At 45.4% G+C, this 14774-nt stretch overlaps 1 protein-coding gene across 4 annotated transcripts in view; it reads left to right on the forward strand.

The window, feature by feature from the left end:
* Positions 1–598: 598 nt before the first annotated feature.
* Positions 599–14774, forward strand: part of ELOVL5 (ELOVL fatty acid elongase 5) — a 75589-nt gene continuing 61413 nt past the window's right edge. The window contains exon 1 of one of the 4 annotated variants that reach the window (XM_037159565.2): positions 599–748. Coding sequence is in view for 1 of the 4 variants with exons in the window: in XM_053668289.1 (XP_053524264.1) it covers positions 1135–1246 (112 nt within the window). In the remaining 3 variants the exon portion in view is untranslated. Of the gene's footprint in view, positions 749–1002; positions 1247–2018; positions 2207–2248; positions 2273–14774 lie in introns of those variants that run through there. The other 3 variants (XM_053668289.1, XM_053668290.1, XM_037159567.2) reach the window with 3 other exon arrangements.

The following is a 14774-nucleotide window of genomic DNA, read 5'->3' on the forward strand; positions in this document are numbered from 1 at the left end:
CTGAAGTAGAAATGGCCTTGGTAGAGACTGATTTACAAGGAAAAATCAGAATCTCTTAGAAAAATCACAGTAAATCTATCACAAGGGAGTGAAGCTACTAACATCAGTTCTGAGTGGCGTGTCATTGCTTTAGCTTGTTCAACTGCAGACCTTAGTTACAGTGGTCTCTGTAGGCATCTAACCCTTTGTAGCTAAACCGAAGGAGAACTAGATCCTTTTTAGGACGGTAGAAAGGACTTCTACCATAGCGGTCTCCAGCTGTCTAAGCACGGCCACACAACCACGCCGTCCCTGGCACTGAGAGAATCAGAGTTCAGGGCATCGGGAACTTCACTGCCGCTATTGCGCACGCTCTTCGTTCCACGCAGGCTTATTAGAAGGAAAGGGGATAAAACTGCCCAGAAACACGTAAACCACATCGGACCTATACGGGCCTAGGCTCCCCACTGCATCGCATTCTGGAATTTACAATCAAGAAAGTTCTATTGTCTCGCGATTGGCTCCGGGGCCGCATGACATCATAGCGCTTGATTCATCTTCGGGGCCCCCATTGGCTGGCGGCGCCATTGTGACGTCACGGTCAGCCCACGTTCTGATTGTAGATACCCGGCGCCTTCCTCTTTCCCTCTCGGAGGTTCCTGGCGACTGGTACCTCCCTCCGACGTCGTCCTCGGCTCCAGCTGGCAACTGGCGCTCTAGCTGCTGCCTCGCTGCTTCCCAAAGCTGCTGCTGCCCCTCGGGCTAAGAGGTAAGCCGTTAGCTCCAGGAAACTTCGCCTGGGCCGTCTCTCGGCCATGACACTCGCGCGAGCGTGCGGCAGGAACCGGAGAACCGCGGTTAGGTCCTGGACCTGCTGCGGAGGAAGAGCTGCCGGCGCGGCCCGCGCTCCGCCCGCGTGGCTTAAGAGCCTTGGCGGATGGCTCGGGGGGCCCCAACCCGGCCCCCCAGGACAGACGGGCGGACTGAGTGCACAGGAGAAGCTGTGCGGGCGGGAGATGGATCGTCCTGGGCGCCGCGGGAGTTTGCACCGTGATGCTGCCTCACCTGTTCCGCGCGTGGAAGCAGCAGGCGGGCAGTTTTGCAAGCTGACAGGAGTCGCGGGAACACACACTGCCCACACCCCAGGCAGAAGGGATGGGTTTGTGCGCTCAGGTCCGCCTGCCGGGTCGGGATGAACTCGCGGGTGGAGGTCCAGGGAGGCGCCCTCTGAAACAGAGCTCTTTCTTTGGTGGAGAACAAAACCTGGGTGAGTTCGGAGAGCCTTCGGGGACCGCAGGTCGGGTCGGCGCGGAGACCCAGGGCGCGCCCACCTTAGGCCTGCTCTGAAGAGGCGGTGCGGGGACCCTCCTGCCATGCCTCGACCCCCCGCCCCTCTCCAGGGAAGCCTGCTAGCCCCGGACTACTTCAGTGTTTACTAAAACCTGATTAACTGCAACTGGAGGTAATTTGGGGAGGGGTGAGGCTGGTGGGAAAGCGAGGGGGCGGGGACTCGAGAAGGACCGGGCGGCCCTTTAAGGAGTCGGGGCGCGGGCGAGGCAGGAGCGGCGGGCTTGGAAGGGAAGCGTGAGGTCAGGGCGCGGCTCCGGGCCGGGGGAAGCCCCCGGGTCGCGTCTGTTGGAAAATTAAGGAAAAGTGCTCTTTTACAGTTTCCGGCAGTAAGACTCACCCCGCCCCTACCCGGACTCCCCGAGTCCACCCTACTGCTCTGGGGTGGAGGGAGTCCTGCTTGGAGGAAGAGCGCTTTCGAATTGTAGCTGGCAACCGTTACGTGCCTTGCACTTGAAGGGTGGTGCTTTCCCCTCCTCATGACTGTTAAGCTTATCTCGTAGGTTCTTGATTGCAAATTTACAGAATGCGTTTGGCGAACTTGGGGGTGGGTGCACTTTACAGTGCTTGACATATTAGCTGGTCTGGACAACCCTAGGGTGCGGGCGAGGGGATTGTGGGGAGCAAGCAGCCTTAATTCTTTAATATCGGGATCCGTGGCAGGAAGTGCTCAACAAGGTTGTACGGAAGAGCTAATGTTGCTCGTTAGACTTTGTAACTTATTCCCCTAACCCCTTGGTAGATACAACCTGTTGGTTTGCACTTGTTTTGCCCGAACATATCAGCCGGTAGCATTCGGTACAGAATCTACAGATACATGCATAGCCGTTTCTGCATTTTCTGGCCGTGGACGAACACTTTTATTTTGCATCTGTGTGAGGTAGGGGACGAGTAGATGATCACTCCGTCAGTCAGCTTAGACACTGCCTGGGATTCTCCAGGAAAGGTCTGTACTTGCAAGAGAAATGTCACTCATGTCCTTTTGAGATTCCTACCCCAGATTGTAACTTCTCATTGCCAGGAACTTTTTGGTAGTGTTTTTCTTTTTGCATTTTTCTTTTTCCTCCATTTTTAACTGAAGACAAAAGGGAAAATGTTGATGGTTACAGATAGCTAATTTTGCAGAATATAGGATAGAACTTTGCTGAAAAGTGAAAGTAGAAAGCATATTAAAATTTGTCATATTTTTCAAGGAAAATATCTCATGACTTCACATACTACCCTCATCCCCTTGACTCAGTTTCCATCTGTAAGTGGGGATTTCATGTTATGGAATTGTTATATGGATTTCAAGAGACGATAAAATGAAAGAGCCAACATGGGTCTGCCAAATGTTTCTTCACTTATTTTTTTTCTTCTGTGGAAGGGTAAGTGAGGTTTAAGGGATATGGCCAGTGCTGAAACCTAGAAATCTCAAATAACTAGGAAAATATTGAAAGTAGGTTTTCACAAACACTAATTTTAGTATCCTTATGAAGTCACTTTTAAAAATGAGGTAAGATCTCATTTCCTAGGATCAACAGAGTTTGTTTTTTGGTTAGAGTCCTTGATTTTTGGATATTTGCCGATCACAAGGATCTTCCAAGGATCTTTCTTGCATTACCTCCTTGTTTGCATTCATCATCATTACTGGTTGTCCTTTTACTGCTGTAGGTGAGTATATCGATCCTTGGCTATTGTATTTCCCACTTGAATTACACAAATCAAGGAAAACCTGGTTCCCTTCCTTTAGGGTGACCGATGCCTAAGTAGATAGTAGAGAGTGTGAGTAATGGTTTTACTTCTTTCTGATTTGGCCACATCCTTCCTCTCCCCTGAAACATTCTGTAATTATTCTGAATTTGTGTTCCTCCTCTGTTGCCTACCAACTCTTCTATTCCTGATGGGACACTTTTTCCGTTAACTAACCATAACTCTCTGCATACATTCAGTTTGAGGTATTTTTTGATGTGACTAGTTGCTCCTGTAAATAGTTGCTCGCCATACAGAATTTTTATGCCATCCTGTGAGAACTGTTGTCCCTACTTCCTTCTTAAAGGATAAGAACTAAGGCCTAGATGTGCCAAGAGATTTTTCCAAATCATATAGCTTTGTCTCTTGTACAATATACTTGCTCCTTTGTCTGTCCTTATGCTGCCAGGATTTATTCAGTGGGCTATATGCCACTTATGCAACTCTGTTATTCTGTAACTTAAAAATTTAACCTCATAATCAAAGGTACATCTTCAAGCCATGCAAGATTAACAAATTGTCATCTTTCAAATCTGCCTAAAGTCCGTTTCCTTCCTTTTAGCCTATGTTTGATTCATTCTTTTTATTTATGCATTGACTTGTCAGCTATTGAATGTGGGGGTAGTGGGAGTGTGTGCGATGGCAGGAGAGGTTGTATACAAAAGCTGAAGGACACAGTTCCTGACTCCAAAGGGCTTCTTGAGTTGGCTTACACTTTAATCCTTTTATCCCATACCTAGTCTGTACCTTGGGCTAAAAGGGGATCCAAAGCAGATTTCCGGGGGTCTTGTCTAACTATATTTGAGAAAGCTTTATAGCAGAGCTGTCCATGTTAGCCCTGTAAGTACTTAATATTTTGGACTAGTTAGGGTGATTCTGGTGCAGGAAACAAAACCCAAGTGAGATGGGCTTAAATGACCACCTGACCCAAAACGTCCTGATGGCAGAATTTTTGCTTGTCCCTCCAAAGTGTTCACAGATGTTGTTATATCCACAGTCTGACTTTGCAAGATGACTGCCAGCAACCCTCCTGTCGCCATATTCTCATGTGGGAACTTCCTTCCCTCCACCTTCCACAGAAAGTCCTTGGCCTAGAGATGGATGTAGTCCTTGTTTCCTTGAAGTAATAACTAGAACAATGTAAATCTTATAATCTGGGGTCCATCCCAGAACTGAGCAAGTAGATTTAAGTCGCACCGCACCTAGTTGGCTGTTACTGCATCTTCAGGAAGAGCATGTGTGGACATGGGGAAAGTGAGCGACAGTGGTGGCTGTAAAGGCCTCCAAGACTGCCAGTCGTAAAGAGATGCTGGGACTAAACTAAACAGAATTGAACCAACATTTGAATTTAGGCTTGGGTTTCATAGAGGAATCTTATAGAGATAGGACAGGCATGAGAGAGGGAGTTTGGAAAGCAAACAAGTATAGAGTTATTGAGCAAAAAGCAGGTAGCCCAGTTGGCTGAAACTGATAGGGCAGAAGTGGAAGAAAAGGTTAGAAAGGCAAATTGTTGGTACTAATAATGGCTAACTTTCATTGGACTATTATTATGTGTCAAATCTGGCACTGAGCATTTTTTACGTGGATTTATCTCAATTACTAATAATTGGTACTATTAGCATTTCTACTTTACAGGTGAGGAAATGGAGGCCCAGAGAAGTTTAGACACTTGCCCACAGTCACAAAGCATTTCAGCCAGGTCGTTGTACCTCTTAGCCTGCTCTTTCTCCTTGAGGTGTTTGTTTGGTAACAGGGTACCACTGAGGCTTTAGAGTTAGGAGTGCATTATGAATGCTGTGCTCCGGAAATATGAGTCTTGTCAGAACATATAGGATGGATTGGCCTGGATAGAGGCTGGGGATTTGGAGATTGTCTGGGAGGCTGTTAGAGGAGGTCAGGGCAGTGGTAAAGCCTCACCTGGAGCCTTGGCCCTGAACCCAGGCTGGAGAGAGCTAATTGAATCAGTTTATTGCTAGGATTAGGTCTCTGTGACCTGGAGACCAATTGAATTCAAGGGTCAACTAGAGGAAGGGCACTCTTACTACTGGGTGGTAGAAGAAGTGTGGTAACATAACGGGAGAGGGAGGAAGCTTTGTAATCAGGTGGAAATAACCTAACAGTCTAGGTGCCTGTCCTCACAACCCATTTTCTTCCCCTTGAGTCTCAGTTCCTCCTCTTTGTAGCCGCTCTTTCAGCTCCCTTTTCTGTTGTTGTTGCCCTTGTGCAAAATCATCTTTCTCCACATTTCATCCATTTTTAGACACAGTTTTTCACATTTTAACATATCTGAGTAGAGCTACAGCTTATAATCAGTGGCATCTTAAAATCACTACAAGCATTTTTGCACATTTTAATATTGCTGTAATTAGGGCGCTTCCTACCTTTTAATGAAGTACCACATTTTACTGTGTATAATGCACATTTTTGCTCAAATTTTTGAGGGAAAATTAAGGGTGCTCATTATTCATGGGTAGTACTAATTCCATATCTATATAAATGTTTTTAATTCTTTTATTTATGCTTATGTACTGTAGAAAGCAATAACAATACCATATGCAAAATAATACCCTGGAATACAGTCATTGGTTTTGTTTCTAAATATAAATAAATAAATAATTGAATTAAAAAATTAAAAGATTTGTTTCCAGAAAGTTCGGGTCAGAAATGTGGGTGAGCATTATACACAGCAAAATATGGTGTCATTGGTGAGAAAAAGGCAGATCCTGGTATTGCTAAATCTCAAGCAGCCAGTTATTGGTGGAGACAAGAGTAAGAACCAAGGCTTCTGGGCTCCTTGGCTCCTTCCATCAGCTGGGTTACCTCAGTTCACAGAATAGATGTTAAAATAAACAATAAAATAAAGATGTTTGTCTCATGGTACAAGATTATGAAAAACACATGCATATTTCTTTGCTTATAATGACTGACGTAATTTGAGAGAAGATTGGAAGGCATAGTAGTTGAAGGTGGGATGCATCATCCTTGTATAGAACCTCGCCTCCACGATTTCTTGTCCTAACTGGCCACCAACCATAAGAAAATCAACTCTGGGCTTTGGTCTCTCTTTCTTTAAAAATAAAAGATTTAAACTAAGGTGATTTTCAGGTCCCTTGCAGAACCGAATCTGTCTTCCCTTTTGCCACGAGCAGATTTTTTTTTCTGTTTGACCGAGTATAGAGAATGAAAGTTGAAATCATTTAGGTCTTAGAAAGGTAGATGTCAGAATTAGGGATAGAAATGACAGTTTTCTCTTTAAGTGGTTGCACATAACCTTAGCAGATATTTTGGCATCACAGAGTGAATTGTTTAGGAAGGTAACCTGCCCTAATGTTGAGATTCTCTAGTGGGAACCCCGACACACCAGTTTGGTTCCTACTGGGCTCCCAGCTGGCATGTTTCTCCCATGGCAACATTTTTATTTGACTTGTAGGCACTCACTTTTGGAATCGTGTGGTGCCTGAATTTAAAACACTCATGCTTGGCGAGTGTTCCATGAGACAACACTCCCATCCTTCCTCCTCCTCCCTTGACATTGATCTTTCAAGTGCAGTTCTGTGTAATGTCTCAGTATTCCTTATATCTCAGGTTAGACTTCCATCTTCTTGTTGACTGGATTTAGGAAATTGTTTATTTGCTTTAAGATTTTTAGCGCTGGTATTGTCATGCTTCCTCAAGTTAGGAGAAACTATTTTCTTGACACAAGCCGGTCGATTTCTAACTGCAATCCTTATACTGGGTGGGTCCCCTCCTGTTAGCATATGCTGGGCATGTCCAACTCACTTTCCCCAGGACCACATCAGCCTAGCGGTTGCCTCCAAAGGGCCAAATGTCATTTTAGGACTGTATAAATGTAACTGCCCTTAACAGTTACTGTATTTTTTTGAACTATAAGACACACTCCCCCACACCTCGCCCCCCAAATTTGGGAGGAATAATGGTTGTTAATGCTGCTGTTGATTTCTGTTTACATTTACATTGGCAAAATATGTTATTTATGTTACTAAATATTTTACCACATTTTTTGCTTCAAAATTTTTTTTCCTGTTTTCCTCTAAAACCTAGGTGTGTCTTATGGTCTGGAAAATATGGGTAAGCGAGCGCGCTGCCGCCGGGTAGAAACAAGGTGGAGGGCTGATTCGGCCCACGGGCCCTGAGTTTGCCCCTTGTGGCGTGTGTTATTTACAGGTCCCGTCTCTGTTGAGCTCTACCTTTGCCCTTTCATTTCCCTGTTGTCAACAGTTTCACCCTGTCAGAATGAATCTTTTGTAAGTCCCTGCTAATCAGACCTCATAAAGTCATGATGGAGAATTGGCCACTCAGATTTTTATTTTATCTGAACCCCAGAGTACCTGTTCCACTTTGTCTTGGCACAGTAGACACTTTTACAAAATAATTATTAGGAATTTCTCTTTCCCCAAAGATTAGTTCTCATGATACCAAATTCAATAATTATTCCTTTGCTTCCCTGGGAGTTTGGCAATGTGGTGTCTGTCCCCAGGGTAGTGTTCAGGGTACCTTTGCTTTAGTCTTTGGCAGACGAAATAAATTAACATTTGAAGAAGTTGTTGATACCTTCATCCGCCCAAATTGTGAGCTGATATGCACCTCTGAAAAAAATTTTTAATGGAACTTCTGAATATTTATCTTCACTGTCGATCTGAAATACACTGATAAACTCATCTACTGTTTTTCGCTTTTCTCTTAATTAAGAAAAGCTGCAGAAAGCAAATTGCAGAAAACACCACTCAGGTTAGCAGCTACCCATCTGGGTAGGGTTCCCACCCTGCCACTTATGGCTGTGTCAGCTCTGGCATAAGTTATTCCATCTCTTTGACACTTCTGTTAGAACTTGAAGGTCATAATACCTGTGCTTCTTTGGAGGGTATTCAATCCATCAGTATTATACACAAAAGTTAAGTAGGGTACCGACTTCATTTGATCGTCATGATAAAAAGATTACTCTGTTGTATAGGATGTTCACTGAAGCATTGTTCATATTAGCAAAAGATTGAGAGAGTGGAGGACATGTCCTTCAGAAGAATCAGTTATACTATAGCTGGGCAGTGGAATACTTTGCAGTTTATAAGAAGAATGAGGCTGATCTGTGGGGTACTGAATACAGCTGCCAGTACCACATATCAGGCACTTTTCTGAGGTCCTCTACATCTATTCATTTTGGCCTCACAAAACCCCCCTGAGGTAGATGCCCCAGTTTTATAGACGAGGAAACTAAGGCACAGAAAGGTCAAGTGACTTGTTCAAGGCTCCACAGCTGGCAGGCGGCAGAGCCAAGGATTCAAACTCAGGCACGCTGCTGGCCACTAGCCACCCCGGCATGCTGCAGGCCTGTTAGAACTAAGTAGTTATCTTTGCATTTGCAGCTCTTGATACAGAGCTAGGGGAAACAGAGTTCTGGGAGGTTGACGATGTGTCCAATATAGAACTTTTGTCAGTAAGTTCTAACCCTTATTTATATTACACAGGTTTGAATTTATGTTTTTCCACCCTTTTTAAAAAAATTCTACTGAGGTGACAACACTTTTTGTATATTTTGTACAAATGAGGTTGGAGAACATGATGATTTATTTTGAATATTCAAGTAATCACACCAGTCGAGATTGCAATCAGATAAGAATTATTAGTTGCAGATAGCAGAAAATGTTGCTTAAGCACCTCTTAAATGTTTCCCTTCCAGCTATTTGTAATTACAGTCTGATTTAATGTTAGGAATATGGTAGAAGTAGAGTTTAGCCTCTTTAAGGTCTTCGAGGGATCCGGCTGAGGCACACGGCGGATCTCGAGGACCACGAGCAGTGCTTCGGCACTGACTGTCTTCTCTACAAGTACACTTCAGCCAAGAAGGTGGTTGCCCTGTGAAACAGGTGAGAGCTTCTCTACAGAAGACAGTATCTGAAAGACAGAATCTCAAAACCCCCATGTTCCCAAGAGAATGCTACAGATATTGTCCTTGCTTTGTTTTGAGAGCAGCTCCTTTTTGTTTACTTGGCAAGGAGTAGTGGTATTCGAAAAGGCTCAGTGACCCCGAAGGAAGGTGGCCATGAGCACATCGCACAGTGAGGGAGGTGCTCTTCCTTGAGCCCTGATACAGAGCTTCGTGCTTGAGTGTCTCATCCTTTAAAGAAATAGGACTGGCATATTCTAAAGGGCTTTCCAGAACTCAGGATTTAGTTGAATAGTATGCAAGGTACTGTTGAAAGACCGATTTCAGTGAGTAATATAGTTGGACTCGAGTATCTATCCACTCACGCATTATCCAGCTCAGATATTTCTCACCCATTTATTTCCTGTAACTCCAGCCTCATAACTTTTCATCAGTGGGCCTCACCTGGACACCCTGCAGACCTCTTTCTCACGTTGGCTAACATGGTCAGAAGCACTGCCATCCACCAACCATGCCATCGAGCTGGCAACTGTGCGAGTCCTTCTCTTTCCCGTCAGCCACATCCTTCCTCCACTCCCTCCACGCTGTTCACCGCGGATTGTCCATTCAGGCTCCGCCCTGTGCCTCTCTGCCGCCCCTTCCTCTTCCATTGTCTGCCCCTAGAAGCATATCGGCCCCTTCCTGGGTGAGCACAGTTCTCCCAGGCTCCTTTCCATCTTGCCTGTGTTCTGGTCCCTAATCTGCTGTCACAGCCGTTTTCTGACATGTTAGTAGGATCATTTCATTCCACCCTATTTGGGGGCCATCCTTGATCCAGCTTCATTTTCTGCCACTTTCCTATCTGAACTTTTGGCTCTGAACACACCACAGACTTTATTTCCCCAAACGTACTTTGTCTGCCCCCATCTCTGTTTCACATGGACTATATTTGAATGCTGCTTCATCAGTTGCTCCCACCAAAAACAAAAACACAAAAGCAAAGCAGATGTAACAGAAAAAGTCCTGTTATTCATAAGTCAAAGCCTCACACCCTAGGAACTTTGATCCTTTTGACGGACTCAGCCGTCATGCAGAACCTTGGTTCTGAATGCCTGACCTTTTTTGTGTCTCAGTTTCTTCATTCTTATGAGAATGGCTAGCGCTTTCCTTTCTCTCCTAAGCGTCTGGCAGGTCAATCTCTATATCCTGGGTACCTACATACCACCTGTCATATACTAAATATCTAGCAATTATTTGCATCTGTGTCTCTCTAAATATGTATCTTTTAAGTGTAATCCATTCAGTAATCTGTGCTTATGGCTCTGTGAAGGTGAGTGTGTTTCGATAGCCTGGGAATGCATAGTATTTCATGAATGGGAAGTCTACCCAGGCTTGGGACTCTGGAAGGCCAGCCTCCCAGCCCAGGGTTGCCTCTCTTCCCTCTGGAGTAGAGCAGCAGCAGCCTTCAGACCATACAGATTGCTAGACATCTCACATGTCCAGGAGAAGAGGTGACACATGTTAGTATTTTAAAGGGCCTTGCTTATTTGCATATTCTCTTGTAGAGCATTTAGGTAGAACATGCCAGTCGCAGATCACGCCAGTGTCACAGTGCCCAAGCAAGGAGGGGCATCAACTCTGGCGTCTGGGCACCCGACTCTCCCAGGATGAAATAGTGGTGGAAACCGACACACCTTTCTAACCTTGTTTTGTTTGGCCACAGCATCAAGCCCTGGTGGACTGTGTAGGTCGGACAGAGCCTGTCGGCTTCAGCAACCATATGGTCACTAATTAATTCATCGGTCATTCGTACTCGCTGTTGAAGATTTCTGTGTGCTATACCCTCTGCTAAGGAGCATGGATCTCACAGGAACACATGACAGTTCACCAGCTGGCAAAGAGATTATAATCCGGTAGAGGGGAGATATGTACTTGAATGAAAAGATAATTATTGGTACTGTAGCTTTGGCCACGTGTGTCATGGAAGTGATGGAGATCTAAAAATAATAGTGGCTCCAATAATGGGATCTCAAAACAGAGGTGAAGTTTCTGCCTCCCATAAAGGGCTGGGGCAGGGTGAGAGGGTGGTAAGTCCAGAGCTGGTTTGACCAGTCATAGCTTCCTTCTAACTCCTTGTATGTCGGGTTTAGAGTGTGGTGCCATCTCCCAGGCAGCAGGGAAGAGGTGGAGACAAAGTAGAAAGGGCAGTGGGTTCATTCATGCTTTCTCTTAGGGAGAGATCCCAGAACTGCCCTTAGACACTTGTGTTTTTGTCTCCTTGGCCAGAAATTAAACACGTGGCCATGTGAAACTGCAAAAAATTGCTGGAAACTCTCATCTTGATTCTGGGTGGCCATGGGTAGCCGAACGTCCTGCTGCAGAATTCAGGCGGCAAACACCAGTCAGTGCCAGTGGTGGAGGTGGTGGAGGTTGACATTCCCACCCACAGAGCGTCAAAAGCTCAGTTGCCAAGGAAGCACAGAAGCGCACCTCAGTCACATTGGGAGGGTCAGGTAGGTTGCCAGGAGAATAAGCAGGAATCTCTGGTAGAAAGAGGAAGTAGGCACTCAAGGACTGGCTCTGAGGAGAGGGGGCAGGTAGCTGTCGGGGGGCCGGGGTGGAGGAGCATGTGAGGAAATGAAAGTCAGGAAAACCAGAGGGGACGGGCCCAGTCATAGGTGGGTTCTAGGGTCCATGTTGAAGACATTGGACATTTTCCTGAGAGCCTTTAACTGATTTTGAAAAGGGGAGTTACCTAGAAAGATGCTTTTTAGGGGGGGGGTGAGGAGCGACACAAGACTAGAGACAGGGATGGTCCTTTCGGAAGGGAGTGCTGCATTTAATCTGTTGACATGATGGTGGCCTTGACCAGACAGTGGCTTTGGGGATAAAAGGAAGTAACTAAAAATCCTCTCAATTCCACAGGGCTTCAGAACTGGAAAGAACTTAGAAATTGGTCTGCCTTTCCCCTTGACAAGTGAGGAAACCAAGGTTGAGATGTTAAATGGCTTGCCCAGGGTTACTCAGCTAGCAGTAGAGCAGCACCAGAAACCATTTTCTTCTGGTCAAACTTTTTCCTTTTGTTACTGTTGAATGTGCCAATTCAGAGGAACAGGACACTGTGTATTCAGAGAAGGCAGAGAGATACAGAGGGATGGGTGGGTGCATGGGCCTTAAAAGATAAGCATACTCATAATTTGAACAAGGGGGTGGAGAGAGCCTGCTAGTGTAAATGTGAGAATGGTGGGGGAGGGGGGCCGGGGGGCGGGGAGAAGTCCAGTTGTGTGTGGTGCTCCTGGTTCCGCAGTTTGAGTAGTACAGTAAGTACTAGCGTGCATCGAGGAAGTAGCATGAGATAATGCCCCAGAAGGGAGAGTACCCAGATCAGGGGTGTCGAACTCATTTTCACCAGGACCACATCAGCCCTGCAGTTGCCTTCAGAGGGCCTTAACAGTTAAGGAGTAGTGACATTTACACAGTCCTAAAATTATTTTGGCCCTTTGAAGGCAAACCACAGGGCTGATGTGGCCCTTGGTGAAAAATGAGTTTGACACCCCTGCCTTAGATTATCCAGGTGGGCTCACTGTGGTCACAAAGGTCCTTAAATGTGGGAGAGGGAGGCAGAAGAGACTAGAAAGAAGGCAGCATGAAGAGCCTTGGCCCAGTGTTGCTGAGTTTGAAGATGAAGAAAAGAACCATACACCAAGAAATGCAGGCAGCCTGAAGAAGCTGGAAAAGGCAAGGGAAGGATTTTCCCATAGAGCCTCCAAAACCCTGTAGAGGTCACGGTCAGAGAAATTACAGGGGAGGTCAGGTGTCTGTATCTCTCAGATAGGCCTTGACCTCTGCAGGGAAAAGAAGACAGCCCTGCTGATGACACCTTGGTTTTAGTCCAGGGAGACTTGTTCGGGAATGCTGATCTGAAAGTAACACACATGTGTTGACTTAAGCTCCTGGTTTGTGGTAATTTGTTAGAGCAGCTGTGGAGAACTAATAGCGTGGTTCGTATTTGTTTGCTGAGTGATTGAGAGCCGTGCTGTAAGAAATCAATGTGCCAGATTCCCTTATGAGTTGGATTGGGTAGGAGGAGGTTCTGGCGGCCAAGGAATCCCTAGAAGACAGTTCCGGCAAAGAGGTGATGAGGGTTTGACTGGAGGGCATTGGGAGGAAGGGTGGTGCTGAAATTGCAGCGCCAGCAATGGGACCTGAATCTTGGGCTCCAAGTAGCCAGTGCAGGGCAAGGGAGGGGGGAGCATGTGTGCTTTCAGGCCTGGGTTCCTGGAAGGCCGCGGGGTTAGTCACAGGGATAAGGAATGCAGAAGGAAGAGAAGAGTGTGAGAAAAGTGTGCTGAGTTCAGTTTTTGGCTTGTGGAGTTTGAGTTCGGGAGGAGCGCATGTTTGTAGGTGGAAAGAGATTAGATGGAAACGAGCCTTTGAGGTTGGGATTGGAGATACAGGATTGGGTGGCCTTTTTAAGAATCGAAGATACCACAGTCCTTAAAATAAGGCTTTCCCTAGTGTTCACCTAAATTACAAGGAGGGACCCCCATAAAAACCAGAATTATCTTCTGGAGGGCAGGCCCCTCATCATACAGGCTTCCCCCATTAGGTGAGTGGTCTAGGAACCCATCTGTATCAGTGTACCAGCTGGTATTGTTGTGAGAGACTGTGTTCAGCCTCAGTGAATTTTTTCTGAAGACTTTCAGTGCATTTGCCCATTTCGAGATGGACGATTGACAAGCACACCTGGCTGAGTGTTCAGCGGTTTTGACCAAAACAGCATGATCCCCGTGCCCCACCTTTCCTATTCTCCCAGTCTCACCCCAAGCAACTTTTCTTGTTTCCCTGGCTGAAAAAATTTCTTAAAGGGAAGCCTTTTGCCAATGTGGAAGAGGTGAAACAAAAAACGGCAGAAGCACTAAAAGGCATCAAAATCGATGCGTTTAAAAACTGTTTTGAGCAGTGGAAAAAATGACTTGATAGGTTTCTTCTATCAAATGGAGAGTACTTTGAAGGTGACTGAAGTTTAAATATGTAAGAATAAATACACAATTTTTTATTCATAAATTCCTAGATTTTGGAGGCCCCACCTTGTATTTTCTTGCTGTTTGAATTCTGCATACACTTAATTTTTTAATAAATAAAAATAAGTTAATACTAAAAAATAACGCATTTAAATAAACTAGATAACGTAATTCTGCAGCCCCTCCTTTCTGTGCCCATTCTACCTTGTGTTTCAGGTCCTCTTTCCAGAAGCCTGTCCGCCTCTGCTTAGTCTCTTTGTCACCCAGCCAGTCAGTCACCAGGGTCATGTGCTCCTCCCCTCCCAGCCCTGACACCATCAGATCTCACCCAGTGAGTCAGAGAGGATGGAGCCCTAACAAAACTTGGCTTGTGCTAGAAAAAGGAAAATGGATGCTATTTGCTTAACATTTCCGCATCTGTTTTTAGAATACCAATTTGCCACAGAGCTCTATACATAGACTTATTTTAGACATGGTTTCATCCTGGAAGTTCTTGGTTTCCGATTTCCTTTGTTCTTCCTAATAAACTTCGTCGTAATGGTTGAAATTATAGCCCATTTCCTAAAAAGTGGGAGCGAAACCATTTCAGAGCAACTGTGAAGAACGTATTGACCTTAGAGACTTTTTTCCGGTGGCACCACATTGCTTCTCTTTGATGTTGTTTTATCTCTCTGATTACTGCCCTTCCACTTGGTGGCATTTGTACTATGTAATTTGAGCTTACAAGTGAAAAAATTTTCAGTGAAGTTTGTACTGAATATAATCTAAAAAATTTTAAAGCCTATAATAAGAGATGAGGTGTGACTAATGAA

This window comes from Artibeus jamaicensis, unplaced genomic scaffold, assembly GCF_021234435.1.
Source record: "Artibeus jamaicensis isolate MK-2021 breed Jamaican fruit bat unplaced genomic scaffold, CSHL_Jam_final contig_484, whole genome shotgun sequence".
NCBI classification, from domain to species: Eukaryota; Metazoa; Chordata; class Mammalia; order Chiroptera; family Phyllostomidae; genus Artibeus; species Artibeus jamaicensis.